This window comes from Eubalaena glacialis, chromosome 2 (genome assembly GCF_028564815.1).
Source record: "Eubalaena glacialis isolate mEubGla1 chromosome 2, mEubGla1.1.hap2.+ XY, whole genome shotgun sequence".
Taxonomy (NCBI): domain Eukaryota; kingdom Metazoa; phylum Chordata; class Mammalia; order Artiodactyla; family Balaenidae; genus Eubalaena; species Eubalaena glacialis.
The window spans coordinates 120,084,426-120,104,007 of NC_083717.1; the positions used below are offsets into that span (position 1 = coordinate 120,084,426).

General features: G+C 43.3%; 2 gene segments (V, D, J or C); both read left to right on the plus strand.

Moving 5' to 3' along the window:
* Positions 1–17,340, plus strand: part of LOC133084267 (T cell receptor delta constant-like) — a 58,134-nt gene extending 40,794 nt beyond the window's left edge. Inside the window, 4 exon segments of the C gene segment in view lie at positions 13,433–13,504; positions 15,911–16,189; positions 16,792–16,863; positions 17,228–17,340. Of these exon segments, the coding sequence occupies positions 13,433–13,504; positions 15,911–16,189; positions 16,792–16,863; positions 17,228–17,340 (536 nt within the window).
* The window catches only part of LOC133084268 (T cell receptor alpha chain MC.7.G5-like), a 610,392-nt gene that overhangs the window by 506,257 nt on the left and 84,553 nt on the right, over positions 1–19,582 (plus strand).

A 19,582-nucleotide genomic window follows, 5' to 3' on the forward strand; every position in this document is an offset into this window, starting at 1 on the left:
AGTTGCCTAACACAGAGAACCAATTATTTCTCAGAAGACCAATGGATAAAGTTACAAAACCATGCATGGGTGAAAGTTCCATCCAAAATGCAAGCTAGACCAAAGGATTTTAATGGAAAAGAATATGGTAAGTCCATTAACATGGTTTCAGATTTCATACTGCGACTAACCTACCTTTTTGTACTACATGTTTGTATGTATAAGGCCAAGTTTTGCTCATATATTGCAACCAAGCTAATATATTGCAATAGATAGAAGGCATAAGTATACATGTGAATCCATTTGTCTTCTAATAAGCCAGCTCTACCCTGATGGTTATCTGAAGACTATGATCAAACACCTCCCTTCCTTTGGTCTATATTCTCCAAAGTTTTCTAGCTGTTCCTCCCTGTATGTGGTTTGAAGTCTTTTCAACAGCTTGGTATCAGCTTTGAATCCACTGCAGTTTGTCTATAACCTTCAAAGAGTACATGTCAATATCAGGAGCAAGCAGTGAGGATAAATAAAGCAAGTTCAAAGTCCACAATCACAAAATTAAAAGCTCTAGGATGCCCTTGTCCAATCCCTATTTCTTTTCTTGGCCTGGCATCCCATAAATTTTCCCAAGTGCTCTGAATGTCCAGGCAGGAAGCCTGATCCCACCCAGGATTGGACAACACCATGGTAAACTCAGTCCCCACACACTGTTCCTGTCCTCTGATCCCTTCTGGGAATGCATTTATCTGGCACTGAAAATGACCTAGCCTCCTTCCAGGAAGAGGGGAACTTCAGGATAAACCCACCCTGTGCCTGCCTCTCCCCTTTCCCACAGAAGAGCATATCCTACAACAATGAAAAGCCACATAAAGAAAGAAAATGCCAGGCTTCCAAGGTTTCCATTCTAAGGCCACTCCAGGGAAGGAGATCAGCTGGAGGACTGAGAGGATACCCAGACTTTCAAATTACAAATGTCAGAATAAAGGAACAAAGAAGACTTGGTATCTGCCAAGTGTACAAAAAAATATTCCTGAACTAAGAATTGGGATACTTGATTTCTTGTATGTTCTTTTGAAGTTGGGTGCCTTGGCCAGTTCCAAAACCTCTCTGGATCTTTCTAGACCCTTTCATCTGAACATATCGGGGAGCAAATATATGATCCTTGAGGGCTCTCGCAGCTGTGACATCCTAGGATGCTTCTCTAGAGGCACAGTTGACCCTTCATTACTCCAAATATGTAGACAACATATTGATTTGAATACTCCAGATATGTGATTTGAATACTCCAAATATGTAGACAACATGAAACTCATTTCTCTTTGCCTTTGGAATATATTTCATGGTGTGGAGAAAATCACAACAAATTTATGTTCCCAATGATGCTTAACTCAGGCTAATGTTAAAAATCCAATTATTTACAACTAATGATGCCATGCTCTCCTAAACAAATGCAAGGTAGTATTCCATAGGGCACCCAGGGCCAGAGACAGTAAGGGACTGGGAATTGGGAAGATGTGGGTTCTAGCCATGGACCTGTCACTTCCCAGCTTATCCTCTCAGAATATGAGATACCGCATCCTTAAAATAGTTTCAGAAGACACTTTCTGAGAACTCACTGTGAGGCACTGTGCTGGCACAGAGGACAGAGGTAAACAAGACAAATCCCTTCTCTCAAGGGTCTGTACCTAATGAAAACAAAGGAAAGGGGTTTTGAGAGCAATGATAGGGATAAGCACTGGATGCAAGAAGGTTCAGGGAAAGGGGTGCATCTAACCCGGTACAGTCTTTGGCAGTCATTTAGAACTTCCCAGGGATGTCAACAGCTAAGCTCAGATCAGGAAATCAATAAGATCTAAGGAGCAGGGTTAGGGACCAAATTGGGAACTGAAGAAGGAAAGGACATTTCAAGCAAAAGCAATCACAGGGCAAAGTAAAGAGATATAAAAGAACATGGCGCTTTCAGGAAGCAAGTAGTTCAAGGCAAGTGAGTTTAAGGGAGCAAATGGAAAAGTATAAGATGTAGGCCTAGGAAAGTAAGCAAAAGCCTGTATTCCAAACCGTCTTATCCTGAGCATAATGGAGAGCTACCATAAATTTTAGCAAGTAACCCCTTAGTTGGGGTCCCCCTAAGGCTTAGCATCTATAATAATCAGCTCTCGGCCAAGGGGACAAGTGGGGCTAAAACTCAGCTTGAGCTCTGCAGGCCGAGCCAAGGCCCTGGTAGGAGGCTGCATCAGCTGGAGAAAGGGAAGCCTTTCATAAAGCTCACAAAGGTAACCTCTGTTTGCCAACTAGAACCCTAGGAGCTGCCACTGCATTTGCCCAGTAGGTCACCTTTTCCAAGTCACATAAACCAGCATATGGGCTACTGACTTTCAATTTAACAACCAGAGAGTCAATGGAGAGGATAAAATTCTAAGTTTATGTGAAAGCCCTTTGTCAATTATACAACACCCTCCATGTGCAAAGTGGGGTAGACAGAGGTGATTCAGGAGCTTAGCAGGTGACAGGAGAAATTACATTGCCCACAAACATTTTCTGCCAACCACAACTTGTAGAATCCACTTGAGACATTCAGGTCTGGCAAACTCCTCTGTGGGAAACCATCTGAGAGTAGACTGGCCAGAAAGCACAGTGGGAGTAGACATCATGATTTGACCTGTTCTAGTCACAAACTCCAGGACAGATCTAGCCAGGGGTTCAAAAGAGTCTCAGACAGAAGCACCCAGGCCAGCCTCCCCTGACCTAAGCCAAATCCCTTTGATCTTGCTGGAGCATGACTTGGAGAAAACATCCGACCCTGTAGTTCTCAGAGACCACATTGGGCAAAACCAAAGGGAGGTTTTTGTAAAGCTCTGTAGCATTGTGGGTGGGATACGCACAGTGATACAAAACCCACAGAGACCTGTACAAAAACTGCAGGGGTCAAAGTGACATTTCCCTGGGAAATCCATAGCCTGGCTACCATGCCCCGGGGACTAACACAGCAAGTAGGGGGTCCTTCCTTGCTCAGTGACCCAAAAGGGATGCCAGAAATTTGTCCGAACCAGGAGAGGTGACCCCCAGTTGCTGGCCTCTCTCTCTCACTGCTGTTTTCTCTTGAGTGAAACTGGCATTTCAACCGTATTTGAGGAATACAAAAAGGTGATTCTCAAAAACTATCCTTGTCTTGGTTTCTGTTGCAAAAAGGAATCTTATGGAATTTCTGAATCAAAATTCCTAGAGAGGTTTGCCTGAGGGCTTTGCTGTGCAGTTTGGGAAGATGAATCTAAAGAGAGGGATTTGTTTTTAGGCCATCACCAGTAGTAGTTGCTCATTCTAATACTGAATATACTATAAATCCCCAGTACATGATTGGTGCTTCATGCTGCCCTGTCACCATTGCTATGCCACATGTTAATCTGACTTAAAGCAGCCCGGGTGTCTGTGAATGCCTTGGCTCTGGAATAGTCATGGATCCAAGACCGATCCCCTTGGCAACACCTGTTTTCTAAGACTGAGAGTTAGGTGTGCATCTAGGAAGTGAGAAAAGTCTAAAATAACAGAAAGCAACCATTCCAAGAACTTCATGAAGTGTCCTATACTGGAAATATTCACCACAGGAGTGTGTGCTCCTACCTACTCTCAGACTACAACCTCCCAAAAGCAAACCCAAAAGCAATTGCGAATCTGCAATTGACTATATCATCACGAACCAGTTGGATGAGCATCAAGTGCCATCTTTCAAAGAACCAAACCCTTAAGATCCTCCCATCCTCAAGATGACAGGAAGAAGAAAGGTGGGAACACTGCTGAGGCTTTTGGAAAGCCCTCAAGCGCTGTATGAGAGAGACAGGTTCATCTTTGGAAAAGGGACTCGCCTGATTGTGGAACCAAGTAAGTAATTCATTTATCTGTTTTTTGAGGTTAATCCTCTATCTAAGGAGGCAGAAATATCAGGGAATGTGAGATGGGTAGTAGTAGCATTAATATTGTGTCAAGGAGGAGTTTGGGGAAGATGTGAACTACTGTTAATCCCCTCCATAGGAATTGCGAGGGGATTGTCTACAAAAAAGAAAAAAGTAGATTTGGGGGCTGTGAAAGACCCCACATAGCCCAGGGAAACTGAGGAGTTTCTGCCCAACACATGGGCTTTGGGTCAGGCTGTAGAGACCACAGAGTCACTGGCTCAGCTCCCCTAGAAGAGTCAGAACTGACCAGGGACAAGGTGGAGCTGAGTCTGGGGGATTCTATCAAGGTGGCTCCAGATATAAAGAATCCTGACCTTCTTTAGGCCAAACACTTGCTCTTGGGAGAGCTCAGAACTGAGTCAGCCTCCTGGGCACAGAGGGTTAGGCCAGGATAAGTAGGCGCTGGTGTTGTTCTGTTTCTTCTTCAGAAAAAAGCAACCAGTTCCAGAAATCTGTTTCTAATTGTTTGAGCTGCAAATGGAAGTTAGGTGACTAGTGAGGAAGCTGGAACATTCTGGTTCCCACTGAGACCAGATCCCAAGCAGAAGAAAGTGAATGTGCAATGCTTTCTTTAAAGCCTAGAGGACACAGCCAGGCATAGCTCCCTAAGGACTCATGGCGTCCATCTTCCTCACTAAGGGGATGCGGTGCCACTCACTAATTAACTGTTATAAAGGAATCGATGCTATCGTTGTCAAAGGACTGTGCTCAACACAGAAGGCATCTTCTCGGGTCATTTAAGTGACATTTGAATTCAACTGTGTCTTGCTTTAAAAAAAGACATCAGTCTCCATTGGGCAGCAGCTTCCAGTTAGATAGTGGAGATTAATATTCAGCTAGAAAATGTAATAAACAAACACAAAGCACCCCATTTCAAAGATCCGGGGTCCCAAATCTGCTGAGCTGGCTGCTGGAAAATAACAGCACGTCCTGGCCTGATGCCTTGGCGTTCAGCTTGTGTTTTCTAAAGTAAACGAAGACTTTAGAGAGGTGGGGTGAAAATGTGACGGGGTGGACTCCTCTCAGAGAATGATTAGGGACAAGACAGTCCTGGGTGTATGAAGTGAAAGGAGGCATAGAACTGAGGGCAAAGGAAGGCAAAAGGAGGAGTACAGGCTGGGCATTCCCAGACCTCACACACTAAAGGGAGAAGTGGGGCAGGGGCTTTGCATCCAGAAAAAGATAGAGATCCGAAGCCGGCTAGCAGAGTCAGTGCAGAAAAATTCATATTTTTTAAAAAATCATAGTAAGATTTTGAAAATTCAAATAATGGAGGTTCTTGCCGTTAGACCTCATTGGCTTTAAATTTTCTCACTAAAATAATAGCTTATCCACATTCCTGACAAAGTTAGTGACTGAGTTCCCTTATCTCCCTTTGTTCGCCAAGTTCTTCCTAATGAATTAAGTTCTTCTGTTTACTGACTTACTTGAGCCACCGTTGCCCTAAGTGTAGAATGCATAGAACGTGGCTTTAGATGGTACATAGATAGACTTCCTTTTCATTTCAATTGCACTGTCTTTTAATGGTATCAGCATAGTACAACTAGGTTGTCAAACCCATGTGATTTAAAGTTTCCTCTTAATTATATTTTAAGTTAAAGTGTGAGTAAATTTAAAGAAAATTATTAAGCAAATCTTATGACTGATGGATGTGACCCAAAATAACCCAAAAAGAGATGTGATTAATTGAAGTTTAGGAAACACTTCCATTGTCCTTTGAAATAAAAAGATGAGGGGCACACAGAGAGGGCAGGATCCAGAATATCTTTGTATGGTGCCCTCTTTTTAGGCAACAAATATTAGATAAATAGGCATCACTGCAAACTCAGACCCTTTATCTTCTCAGAAGCCTACTTTCTTTTGATGCTCTTTCTTTTGATGCACCTGAGGAAAGGTGCTTCTTTCAAGTTCTTACTTGCAGGGCTCCCAGGCAGCACCAAACTAACAGGTCTACACAGACCCACAGCCCAGATCCACCACAGCTTTTAGCCCTCCAGATGGAGAAAACCTGGGGTTGCCACTTAACTTCATAAAACAGAACAAGAGAACAGGATAGAACAGCAAGGAATAAAGTACCACAACGTAAATGTGTGCTACTGACCATGACAATGACAGGAGCTTAGAAAGGGCCACAGTCATCAGGAACATCTTCCTGCCAGTGGACCACTGGATGGACTTAGAGTCATATATATTATTATACAACATACATATATCATCATCATATCAACTACTACTTTTTGAGTGCCTACGATGTATTGGGCCACTGGACTAGGCACTTTATAAATGAATGTCATTCTACTTGGTTCTCGCATGATCATGCAAAATTAGGTACTATTACTTGCATTTTTACAGGTCAGGAGGGATTCCCCAAGATCACACAGCTTAGCAAAGTCAAAATTTGTATCATCTGTCTGATTCCAAAACCTGTGCACTTAAGAACTCTGCTCTTCTATCAGGACTGAAGTTCGATTGGGGCACATGTGGAGGTTTTTCTTGCCTGTCCCAGCCTCCCCCTCAGGCTTCTAATGAGCTCCTTTCCAAGCTGCCTGCAGTCTTAAGCAACAGTTAGGCTGTTTCCCTTCCATCCCCACCACAGTCCTTCACCAAAACAGGGCTCCTGCCCCAAAACCAAAACCAGTTACCCAAAGGGGCATTCTCCAGGCAAGGGCCATCCCTGAATTTACACCCCTAGGGCTCAAGGGTCCCTAAACTCAGAAAGGTTCAGACAATGATCAGAGCATCACCCTTTCCCCCAAGAAAAAATCCTGGGATCATCAACATGTTTCTAAAATGCCAAGAGATAGCTTTCCCATTCCCATCTTTGGCATTCCTTCCCTGTCACTCATGATGAGCCTCTCCCAGAACAGAGCCTTGACCTGCCGTTCCCTCTGCCTGGAACCATTTTCTCCCTGAGACTCACCTAGCTTTCTCCCTCACCTTCTCCAGGTCTTTACTCAAATGTCACGTCTAATGAGGCCTTCCTCAACCACCCCTGTCTTCAACAGTCCCCTTACCCTGCTTCATTTTGTATAGCCCTCACCTCCACCTGAAACTTTGAATGCTCACTTATCGGCCATCTCCCTTGTCCCATGAAGGCAAGGGCTCTGAGTTGTGCCTTACCGTTTCCATGAATACATTGAAGGCACTAAGTAAATGTTTGTTGAATGAATGAACAAACAAATGAACAAATGAATGAATGAATGAATGAGAGGACAAGTCAATGGTGGTTTAAGGCAAAAGGAAATAGAAATGTAAGCAAGCTAGGCACCTCCAGAGCCAAGCCTGATCTCAGCTCTGCAACCTGTGACAAGTCACTGCCACTATACACCAGGCGCTCTTCCAGGTGCTGGGGAATCAGCATGAATAAAACAGACAGAAACCCATGCCTTATTGGAGCTTACAGTGTAGTGTAACTACCACTGTAAGACAGATGGTAACCTCACTATATAAAATATATAATAGTTTAGCTACAATGAGGTATCACCACACCAGTTAGAATGGGCATCATCAGAAAATCTACAAACAACAAATGCTGGAGAGGGTGTGGAGAAAAGGGAACCCTCTTGCCCTGTTGGTGGCAATGTAAATTGATACAGCCACTATGGAGAACAGTATGGAGGTTCCTTAAAACACTAAAAATAGAATTACCATATGACCCAGCAATCCCACTCCTGGGCATATACCCGGAGGAAACTATAATTCAAAAATACACATGCACCCCAATGTTCATTGCAGCTCTATTTACAATAGCCAGGACATGGAAGCAACCTAAATGCCCATCGACAGACGAATGGATAAAGAAAATGTGGTACATATATACAATGGAATATTACTCAGCCATAAAAAGGAACGAAATTGGGTCATTTGTAGAGACATGAATGGATCTAGAGACTGTCATACAGAGTGAGGTAAGTCAGAAAGAGAAAAACAAATATCGTATATTAACTCATATATGTGGAACCTAGAAAAATGGTACAGATGAAGCGGTTTGCAGGGCAGAAATAGAGACACAGATGTAGAGAACAAACGTATGGACACCAAGGGGGGAAAGTGGCGGGGGGGTGGGGTGGTGGTAGTGGGATGAACTGGGAGATTGGGACTGACATATATACCCTAATATGTATAAAATGGATAACTAACAAGAACCTGCTGTATAAAAAAAGAAATAAAATAAAATTCAAAAATTCAAAAAAAAATATATATATAGTAGTTTAGGTGGTAATAAGCCCTTTGAAGGAAAATAAAGCAGGGAAGAGGAATGAAGAGTATTAGTGGGAGGGGGCAGTGTGCAATTTTTAACAGAGGCGTCACAGAAGGCCTCATTGGAAAGGGGACATTTGAGCAGAGACCCGAGGGGGTTAGAGAGGGAGCCATGCAGGTCTCTGGAGGAAGAGCATTTCCAGGCAGAGGGAACACAAGCACTGCCTGGGGTGTGTGAAGGACGCCAAGGAGGCCTGGGTGGCTGGAGGAGAGTGAGTGACCTGGAGAGAATTTGTGAATGAGGTCAGGTTGGTAATGGGGAAAGGATGGCTTCTAAGTCCTAAGTAAGGACTTGGGTTTTTGGATTCTAGAGGGAAGGTTAGAGAAGGGAATGGCAGTCACACTTGACCTTGGGAAGAGACCAAGGGAGACAGAAACCTGGATTCCAGTCCTCACCCTCAGCTTTAAGAAGTGGGCACTTTTATCCCAAACACCAAAGAAACAGGATTCTCTCCTCCTTCAGCAACCTCTCCCTACATCCCTGTCCCAGGGAGCTCTGAGCTTAGTGAAATTACATGCTCCTGCTTCAAGTAACACTTTTTATTCTGAGTCTAACACTAATAAGCATTCTACTTACACTGAACATTTACAGAATGCTTTATATATACACCCTTTCATTTAATCTTACAACCTCCCAATACAGAAGACAGTATCCTCGTTTTATAAAGGAGGCAAATGAAGCTCAGTGACCTTAAGGAACTTGGCCAAGATTACACACTTAGTAAGTAAGAAACTGAGTTGAACTCGATTTCAGGTTTTCTGACATCTCCCTACTGCACCGCAACTGAGAAGCACTCTCCATTTTAGTGATTCTCAAAGTATGATATGCAATCCTGTACGGGCTGTAAACTGATCTGAAAATGCACTTTTTCTCCCTGGACTTTGTGAGTGACATACAAGCAATCGCACAGACACTGATTTTTACATATGACAGAGGCTAATCTAACTGTCCCTTCTAAGTGTAAGTATGCCATTAAAGCTTGCTCAAATTTGAAGTTCATGAACATGTTATTAAAATGTTCCAAAAACTCTAGTTCTATTTTATACTAAGTCTGGCTGCTGCACAGTGCCTGTCAATGATGCAAAGTTCTGACTGGATATGAAATGGAGTTCTCCTAAAAGGTTCTGAGTGGGGCACGTCACTCACTAGATCTTGCCCCACCTAAGTGTAGCCAAGGGTTGACAATCACCCACTCTATGATCAACAGTCTACCTTTCTTTGCTCCTGATCTAAGAAAATCTTTTCCAACCTCTGTCATTCAGAGCACAAATTCAGATTCTGACACATGGCAAAAGCCTAGATTTCTATTTGACCCAGGAACCGCCTCCTGCTTTGTCCTGAAGGTTAGCCCCCAAGACTGAGGAGAAAAGAGGTTAAGCAGATGAGACAGAAAATCCCATCCAATGACTATCACGTGACCTGGCAACTGGGGCCAGGGTTGTGGTAAGAAAAAAGAAAGGCAGTTTTTAGACTGGGTTAATCAGCTGTGTATAATCCACTGATATTTGGCAAAGGAACCTATCTGAACGTTGAACCAAGTAAGTGACTCGTTTTTCTTTTGGCCACTATGTTTGGCAATTATCTTTGTTAAATATTTTCCCAACTCATCAGCTTGGGAAACACTTCTTAGGTTGTTGAAAATCCCTCCAGCAGGTAATTTAGCAAGGGATGGTTTGAGGGGCAGGGACTGAGTTTCTGATACAATCCAGGGTGGGTACGTGCTGCAGTAGTCTTCTTGGTCCACTCTCCGTCCAGGAGAGTTTTTGTGGCCTTCCCTCTACCTGACTAGCCTTAGTGAACCAGCTTACTTAACACCCATGCATTCACCATGTACAGATCTGGGCAATGACCAGACCTGCACTACAGCACATCTAGTAAATATGAGGTGCAGTGGTGAGCATGTTAGACCAAGAGGTCAAAGACTGAGTTTCAATCCTCTTTGACGAGCTCTGTGACTTCACTGAACTCGAGTTTCCCTCTAGCTGGTTCAAATGATTTCCCAGGTGTCTTCCAGCTTTAGCACACTAAGATCCTGATTATCATCCAGACCAATTCTAAGGGACAATATAGTAGGAAAAGCAAGGAAATCCAATGACGTGAATGTCTTATGACCCAGTGGGAATTCTGGGATTTAATGAAAAAAGACGCTGAAAAAGGAATCAAAACTCTCCCTATGTGTCCATTACTTAGACTTTGTGTGACTTCAGGGGTTTTGACAAGTGACAGCTGAGGCTTCTTTCAGTCCTGTCATCTATTACTCTGGTTCAATGAATGGAATCTGGGGTCTGGAGACCTGAGAGTCAGGCCCAGCTCAGCCGCTATCTTAACCACGCTTAGCTCCAGTGACTCCATCTGTAAGATAGATCTAATAATATCATCTCATGGAGTTTGTTACAGTAGTGTTTTTTGAGGTAGTGTAAGCACAAGCCATTTGTAAGTAGTAAAGTACCTATAGAAATGGTAGTCATCTATGAGTATTAGCATCCTTTTAATAGACTCCAAGTCTTTTTCATCAATGGCTCTTGGTCCAGCCATCGTGTCCTTCCACCTCTAACTGAGGCATAGTCCTTTCTGATTGACTTGAACCTTACAGTTGTGTTTCTGCTGACAATAGCCATTTGACAGTTAATTCCTTTTTCCCTGTGAAAATGTGATCCTGAAGCAAGATCTGGGGGTAAGAGATGACAGGTTTGAGGAGATAATAGCAGTAAACGTAGGGACGTCCCTCAATGTCAACACTCAGAAGATAACACACATCAAAGAAGCTGCCAACATGAAATGCTTAGATCTCAGAAACCCTTGCAAAGTTCTATGTCTCTAGCTAACCCACCCCCTTCCAAACAGATGCACTAGGCAGGGGAAAAATAGGTAGTAAGGTTTTTGGTCATGTCTGAAATGGTGGGCTGACAGCACAACTCACCTTTGGAAACGGGACTCAATTCATCGTGGAACCGAGTAAGTTATGCATTTTATTCAGTGTGTATATTCCCTTGGAGTTGTGGCATAGTCCTGAATAAACGCAACTTCTTGAGAAGTTAGGAGGTTCTAAATGGGAAATCCATTGTTGTTGTTACAAAGAGCCAGGGTAAAATTGGAGGACAAATTCACTAGGTTTCTCTTAAGAAAATATTCTACGTATGCTTGGAAGCTCTGTTCTGAGGATTAGTATTGATAAGTCTTCTACAACTGCTTAAATAAAGCCCTTGGTCAGGCTTCTGGCCCTCTGATCAGGGACTGGGACCAGGGAAAAGGCAAGTTCTAGATAAGGAGAATCTTTCCACTGTTTATGAGGAAAAAGAGTCACGGTCACAGCGTAGGAAGAGGGAGGGTTAGAAAGAAGAAAAACATTATTAAAGGAGTTAGATCAAAATAGCCTTCTCTGCCTCAGACGATAAAAGCCAATCTGCCCTTGTCTCTTTTTTGCTGAGAACTTGCATTAAATCATCGTACCTGGCTCACACTAAATGTTCTCCAAGGTCCCCTCCTCGTCTGGCTCTGCCGAGAACCATAATGTGCTCACCTCCCTTGTTAGCCCTGAATCTGAGGATTCTGTAAAGGTTCAGGAGCCTACATCCAAAGTAGAAACACAGCCCCCAACTTCAAGACAATAGCGAAGTAGTGGTGCTTTCCACTACTTCGATATTGTCCCCTGGCAGAGATATTGTCCCCTGGCAGTCTGTTCCAGTGTTTGGAAATCCAGGGGTCATATTCAGGTAGTCTGGGTAGCTGCCAACAGTCAGTCACCGGGACCAGTCCAGAGAACAACAGTCTTTCAGATGCTTTCCAAAATGCCAAAACCAATGGGGCATTGGTTAGATTCTGATTTTGTTTATTTCAGAGGAAATAAAAGTGGGGAAATATACATGAATGTGGGGAGGCAATCTGACAGTCCTGAAAGGGACTGGTAATGTCAACAGGGTCTCTGCCTCTCAGAGGGTAATATAAACTTACAGGCATACTTGATTGCCTCTTGCTTCCAGGGAAATAGTGGAATTTGGTGAGTTTTCTTATCTTTGAAGGGAGAGAGACTAGAGCAATGAAAAGAAGGAAAGAAACAGAATCACGTTGTAACTGATTGCAGTCTGATTGATGTCGGGCAAATTGCATCTGAGCAAAAAGTGTTGTGTTTCATTTTCCCTTTAAATCATTTCCACTTGAGATTCAGAGTTATCTGCAGTGCTAGAATCAAATCTCTGAGGCTGTGCCTTTGGGAGTCTTCAGAGATGAAACTGATGCTTAGCCCCTCTGTCGAGATGCTGACCTGAGCTCTCCAATTGCTTCTCTGGTTTTCTCTTCCTGCAGTGATCGAGCGTAATATGATGATATGAAGCTCAGGTAGGGGGACTGAGAATTTCAAATCAAACCCCCAATCCTTAAAGTTTTGACAACCTATAATGGCCCTATACAACCATCCTTCCCTTTGCCTAACTCTAGCCCTAGACTCTTGATACTTTGGTGATAAGACAGAGTAATCATCCTTAAGTTCTATTTCACATGATTACTCTGTCCTCCTGAGGCTTGTATCTGGATCCAGACTCAAGAGAAATTATAAAACAAAAATAAACAATCCAAAGCAAGCACTGGCTTCTCTGACCTGTATCCATGACGCATAGCACCACTGGGCTCCCCTGTCAGCTACCAATTTCTTGTTCAACCCTCAGGTCCTTAGAAAGCCTTTCCATGGACTCAGGGAATTAGAAAGTAGGTTTGTTGTTATTGTGAGACTCAGTCTGAGTGATGGGGAGGAAATTAGGTTTCTAATCAAAAAGGTGGATTGTGACCCAAGAGAAAGGAACCAGAATATGAGAACAAGATCTGTGTCTAAACCCTCCTCAGCCTAACATTCATTACAAGAAATGTCAATATTCAGTGCCCCATCTCTACTCCCAAGCTAATGTGTTCTTCTTGGAGAGCCCTCCCAATAAACGGGATGTTAAATTTTCCATCCTGAAGGCAGCTATTGGTCACCTGTCACCCTCTTCTCTTGCTCTGTCTCAGCCCTGTCCCCTGTCCCAGTGCTTCTTGGCTGGGGATTTCATGCTCACCTCCTTACCCAGCAGTTAAACTATTATTAGCTTCAAAGGGAACTGAGACTCTATGAGTTCGACCCCTGATCTAATCAAGGGCAGCTTTGTAGCTCTCTGAGTGGTGGGGTCTCTAGGCTGGGACCCAGGCTGGGGAGGCAGGATACAGATGTTCTAGCCCAGGCCCCAGGGCCAGCCCCAGGCTGGTTACCTGTGAGGCAGCGTCGCAATGTGCTCCTGGGACACCCGACAGATGTTTTTTGGAGCTGGCACCAAACTCTTCGTGGAGCCCCGTGAGTTGATTTTTTTCCCATACATTTCTAGGGAGAAATTGACTCCTGGGACTAGGGTTGCCATCCAGTTTGCATTATGTGAAAAAGTATAACTAGGAGATGGAGTAGTACAGATGGAGTGGGCCACAGTAAAGACACGAGGCTGAGTAGCTGAAGTAGCTCTGTAACTATTTTTACTTAAAAAAAAAACAAAACAGCTTATTTCTGAAATCTTCAGAGCAGCCCAGAAAGCACAAAGAAATCTAGAAGAATTATACTAATAGTTGGAGCATCAGGTGCAAGAGGGGCAGAGGCCCAAATTCTCCAAGGTGGTTGCTTCATCCTTAGGCATCCCTTTAGCTAAGCTGACTAGTGTGAATGCCTTGTTGCCACCTGTAAAATGTCCTGCAGCTGGAAGATTTAGGAGCGAGATGGTCACCCTGGTCAGAGTAATCAAGTAGAGCAAACTTACCTGATTTGTGTTCAAGTCAAATCCCATGTTGGCAGAGATCTTTGAACCTGTGAGTGACATTTGTTATCCATGTTGCGATGCTTAGGGAACCAGTAAGACCCTCTATGAGAATCTAGAACATAGATGACTTCTAAGTTTATAAATTAAGAAAAACTGTTCAGGAAAGGTATACACTTCTTTTTGTATTGTTTACCAGCACATAACCTTAGCATTAGATGGGTACTCATAAAAAGAGAAAGTCTGAAAATAAAATAACAATTGCCCAAACAAATAGCACTTTGCAATACATGCTGAAATGTAATTACATTTGTGGACCAAGGAGAAAGCCTGGAAATTCTCAAAAGATAAGCGATTACATCTTTGAATTTTAGACTACAATGTAGTGCAAATTTTATACAACTTCAAATTTTGGTTTAGGTCTAATATAAAATAGACTAAGTTACATATGGCAACTATATTGTATGCATCCCATTTTTTAAAAAAGGTTCAATTCAGTCAGATAGCCTTTTCTTTGGTTACCATGATACCAAAGAATGGGTTAAACACTTTACTTTCAAACAATTGTTTTGAGCAGATAGACATTAATTGAGAAAGAGGATGTGAGAAAAATGTTTTACCAAACCAATGCATTATGCTCTATCTGAAATGCTGAGTAACAGATTCAGAGCTCAATATCCTGAGTGTATGACCTTCTTCAGACATCTGTCTTGTTGGTTATATCACATTATTCAAATTATTCAAGCCAGGTCTCTCCAGCCCAAAGTGATCATTAGCAACTGCCTTTGAAATTAGGTTTTTAAATCCCAAACAAGGCTTAATTATCCAACTAAATCAGACTACGACTGGGTCACACTCTTAAGTAATGAAGGAGATAGGGTTATTTTGGTTTTGCTTTTTAATGGACTAGTTTCCTTTCTCTATAACTTATTTTCAAGTTCCCTTGAAAATCAACTGGAATCCATCTCACCAAAGTCAGTATCATAAGCGAGAAATGCCACAGTTCTGGAGGGAGGTGAGTGAGCAGAACGTGTGGTTTCCAAGCCGTTACTGCTGGGGTTATCGGTGTCTGTTATCAGTGGCTTCGCTATGCCGTGAAACAAAACAATGAAGGTTTTCTCCTTCCACGTTCTAGGAGAGCCCTTTGAAAAATCTCCAACCCCCCTCTGGTTTTAAGGAAAGAAAAAGATGCATATACAGAGTAGCAGATAGATGATTGTCCAAGATGAGGCATGAAAGGAGAGAAGGCCAGGAGGAGACCCAATTATTGTTAAACAGTGTTCCACAGCTCCACTTAGAACAAAACAAGAAGAAATGGGCTTAAACTGGTTTTATGATCCTAAGGACTTCTGTGAATGATAGCTGTAATTCTCTGCTTAAAGACTCAAAAGAAACTGTAGGGTGGTCCCTTACAAAAGAATAAGAATTCACCTGAAGGCAGAGAGATGGATCACTTAACTTGAGCAGATCCTTTCCAGTCCAAAAAATGGGGATGACACCCTGAAGTGACACAAACACCTCCATCCGCAGAGCGTTGGAACCAGTTATATAGTCCTTCTCAGACCTTGCCCTGATCTCATTCCAAGGGCTCATGCAATTAAAATAAACCAACTGATTCAGAGAGATTTTCAGCCTAACTGGATTGTCCAGAGGATTGTTTAAGAAAACATAAATATTTGAAACTCAAAAGACCCAGACACTTCTTTGTATTTGTCATTTTCTATCTCTGCTCCCAGCCATATCTCTTAGCAGCTCCTAACTAACAGTCAAACTGCTGTCTTTCATGTCTACTTCTCTTGGCCATCCTTTCATAGAGGTGCTAACAAGCTCAGGTCACTAACAGGATGCAGGAAAGTCTGGACTGTAGTGTTTGGCCCCAGAGGAATTGAGGAAAACATCATGGTTTAACTCCCACACATGGATAATCATCTCACAAAATAAATTGATTATATTTGCAGAAATTCAGGCCGTTGCCAACCCATCCGTTTTTGTCATGAAAAACGGGACAAATGTCGCTTGTCTGGTGAAGGAGTTCTACCCCAAAGACGTAACTATAAGTCTGGAATCATCCAAGATAATAAGAGAATATGACCCTGCTATCGTCATCTCTCCCGGTGGGAGGTACAGTGCCGTCAAGCTTGGTCAGTATGAAGATCCAGATTCAGTGACATGTACAGTTCAACATAACAAACAAACCTGGCGCTCTACTGATTTCGAACCGAAGAAAAATACTTCAGGTAGGTCCTATCTGGCCTCAAGGGGCTGCGATTGTAGGGAAGAAAAGTCAAGGGAAAGAGAAGTTAGAGATGTAAACTCTTGACAGATCTCTCAATATGGCGTCATGCTGGAAACAAGACTTAGGCTCAGACTCAAGACTTAGGCTAATTCCCATCATTGACTAGGAATTAAACTCTCTGCATCTCTGCACTGGAAACTAAGATAAAGCCCATCTTATTTCATCCCCATCTCTCCTCTTCACCAACCCCTGTCTCCTTCATACTAAAGACTCTAGGGTTGAAAATTCATGTGAGGTCTAATCTAGTGTGAATGCCATAACAAAGGGCAGCCCAACTTATCATGGTGTTAATTATTCTAGTTGTTCTTACAAATTAGAGGCATACCTGGATGTGGGCCTCATGGTACAATGGAAAAAAGTCTCAGGACAGGAAGTATGTTGACTCTGCAAATAGCTATAGGACCTTAACCAAGTCACTTCTCTGGTCCTTAGTTTACTTATTTAAAGTCTACGTAAGTAAAACCTGAAATCCAGTTTTAAAACCTGAAATACTTTGAGCCTCTCGGTTATCATTGTAACCCTGACCACTGCTGTTTGTTCCAGAAAATTCAAAACTAAAGGAAACTGAAAACATCAAGCAAACTCAAACTCCAGAGACCTGCTATGAGCCCCAAGGTTAGTTGAAACCAAAGGGCCAACTTCACAATTGAGGTTAAAGCAAATTCTGTCATTGTCAGATGGGGCCCAAAATCATTCTATTTCAAAAGAAAACAAAAATGATACCTGAGCCCAGCTGACTCCCTCTGACTCTCTAAGCAGAGTTTGCCTGGCTGCAAGCATGGGTTTTTCCAAAGCTTGCCTTGCTGGATGTGAATAGCAGCCTTAGGTCTCTGAAGGCTGTCTGGCACCAAGCTGGGCTTCAGACCAGGAAGAATGATGGTGATTCAGGGCAGGCTGGTTTCGGTGCTGTGGGTCCAATTTCTGGAAGGAAATTTAGTCTCTTGCTGAAGCCACCATCTTCATTCTCATTCAATTGCAGTTCAAGCCGAGAAGGTGAACATGATGTCCCTTGCAGTGCTGGGGCTCCGAATGCTGTTTGCCAAGAGTGTTGCCATCAATTTTCTCTTGACTGCCAAGTTATTTTTCTTTTAAGGTAAGGACTAGCTGCTTCTTATTCCTACCTCCACCCAAACTATGTTGCACATGGAGGAAAGGAGTTTAGGAATGGTAAGAAGCATTGAGAAAGGAAAAACACATAGAGACATATTATGATTTACTAAGGTGGACCTTTTCAGATACTCAGCATAACACCCCATCTCCTGTTAGCCTTTTATTTCAAGCCAGACTCAAAATCCATGTAATATAATATAATACCAGCCAATAATCCTCGCCTCCAACTCAGGAGCTAAAAAAATTGGACCTAAACAGGAGAAATCTTTTTCTTTACTGCTAATTTTGTTTATATGGCTGAGGGACCATGGGCTTTTTGCAAGGCCATCAGTAAAGCTTCACTTGAAGAACGTTCAGGGGGAGCAGAACCTACCTTTGCCCAGACGAAGGGGATGTCAGCTCTCGATCGTTAATCATAGGACTCGATGTGTAGACCAGCCTATCTCTGGGATGAACCTATGCTCCCATCCTTAGTGAACAGCTCACTGCTAGCCACTCGGGATGCATGCAAAGTTGAGGATGAGATGTGAATTATTTGCCTGTTACTTGCATTCCCTCTTCTGGTTATCTTAGACATGAAATTTGACCCGGGGCTTAGGTTTGCCTATGTCACTAACTCACTATGTTACCTAGGCCAGGTTGCTGTACCTCTCTGGGCCTGGGTTATCACATCTGTAAAACAAAGGAGTGGAGAATAACTAAAGGAGAGCAGATGAGTTTTATGACTTGTGCCAACATTGATAAACTGATAGTGACTAGCTGAACTATCACCATGTGTAGAAGGGAAATGTGCCAGGATAGATTAGTGATGTCTGCAACGGTACAACCACAGCAAGTACTGGCCATCCCCAGACTGCATGACTGCTGTGATTCCTTCCAGCACTGACAGTCTATGATTCTATAACTCTGACAATTTTCCTTCACTTGCAGGCTGACTGGCATGAGAAGGCTACACGCCCTGAAAGAAACCAAAAGCCTACAGAGGTGCTATCTCCTAGGCTTTCAACTTCCTGGTGGTTTAAGTTGACCCGTCCCAGCCTTGCTTAAATGGCTGTTACCCAAACCAGTTTTCCTTTAAAGGCAACAAACCCAGCTTATCCTTCAGCCTGATGAAAGACAGAAGTCCTGGGGAGTGGGGGCTTATGGTCCCAACTGTTTTACATGCTGCTTTATAAAAGGATACAGAGATATGAAGGTATATAGGACACATTTTTTTTCCTACAACTGACACACTTTGAAAATGGTGTTTTGTTCCTTTGACTTTCTTTGCCTCCAGAAGTAGAAAGTGGGAGCCATCGGGTTCCTAGCTCCATCCTCCAAGAGGAAAATAGATCCTGGGCTTCTACCTAAACATAAAAGGCTCTGCTCAACCCAGCACTAGGTTTGCCCCAAACTAGCGTTCTCATCCACAAAGGCACTTTCTGCTTTTCCTAGTATTTGACAAACAAAACTACATTTGACTCCCTAACACTCTCTGCCCAGGCAATGGGGTTTCTCAGATCTCATCTAAATACTCTCAGAGTTATTAGCAGAGATCAGAGTAAAATGCAGAGGAAATGTGTTTCTCTCTATTAATTGATTTAACGAACGTGAATTACTCCAAGTTCTAGGCACTGTACTGAGGGTGCAAAAGTAAGTAAGACGTGGGTCTTGCTTTCGAGCAACTCATTATGCAAGTGTTCTGGGAGGGAGGGACAGGAATGAGGCCCCAAGATTTCCCCTGTAAGAACAGTGTCTTCATGCCCCCCTGCCTGCCCATCTGTGCCCGGGAAGTTTGAAGGCATTGGACCTTTGGTATTGATGGTTTTCTGCCATTCTTCTTTGTCTCTGTTGCATGTATTAAAGTGCATTGTGTGTGCCTTGCTTCTGGCTTTCCTCATTGCGGACCATCGCAGGGGGTAAGGGGAGCTGTGAATTCACTGGTAGTCAGAGAAAAACCAAACTGAGTTTATAGGTCACACCGCAGCTTCCTGGGCCCCCAGCCTGCAGGCTCCTGCCTCGGGGACCCACCCCTGGGTTTCCTGCTACTCCAACAACAGCAGTGGCCCTGGTGTGGCCTCTGAGCTCTGCTCCTCCCACCTCAGCAAGGCCAGCTTTTTCCGGGTACATGAACCCAGGTAGCAAAGGTCTAGCAAAGGTCTGTGGGTTCCTCAGCACCTATGTGGGCTGTCAGGCGGGGGCTCATGAGGTTACAAGTGAAAGAGCAACGTTCATCCACAACTCC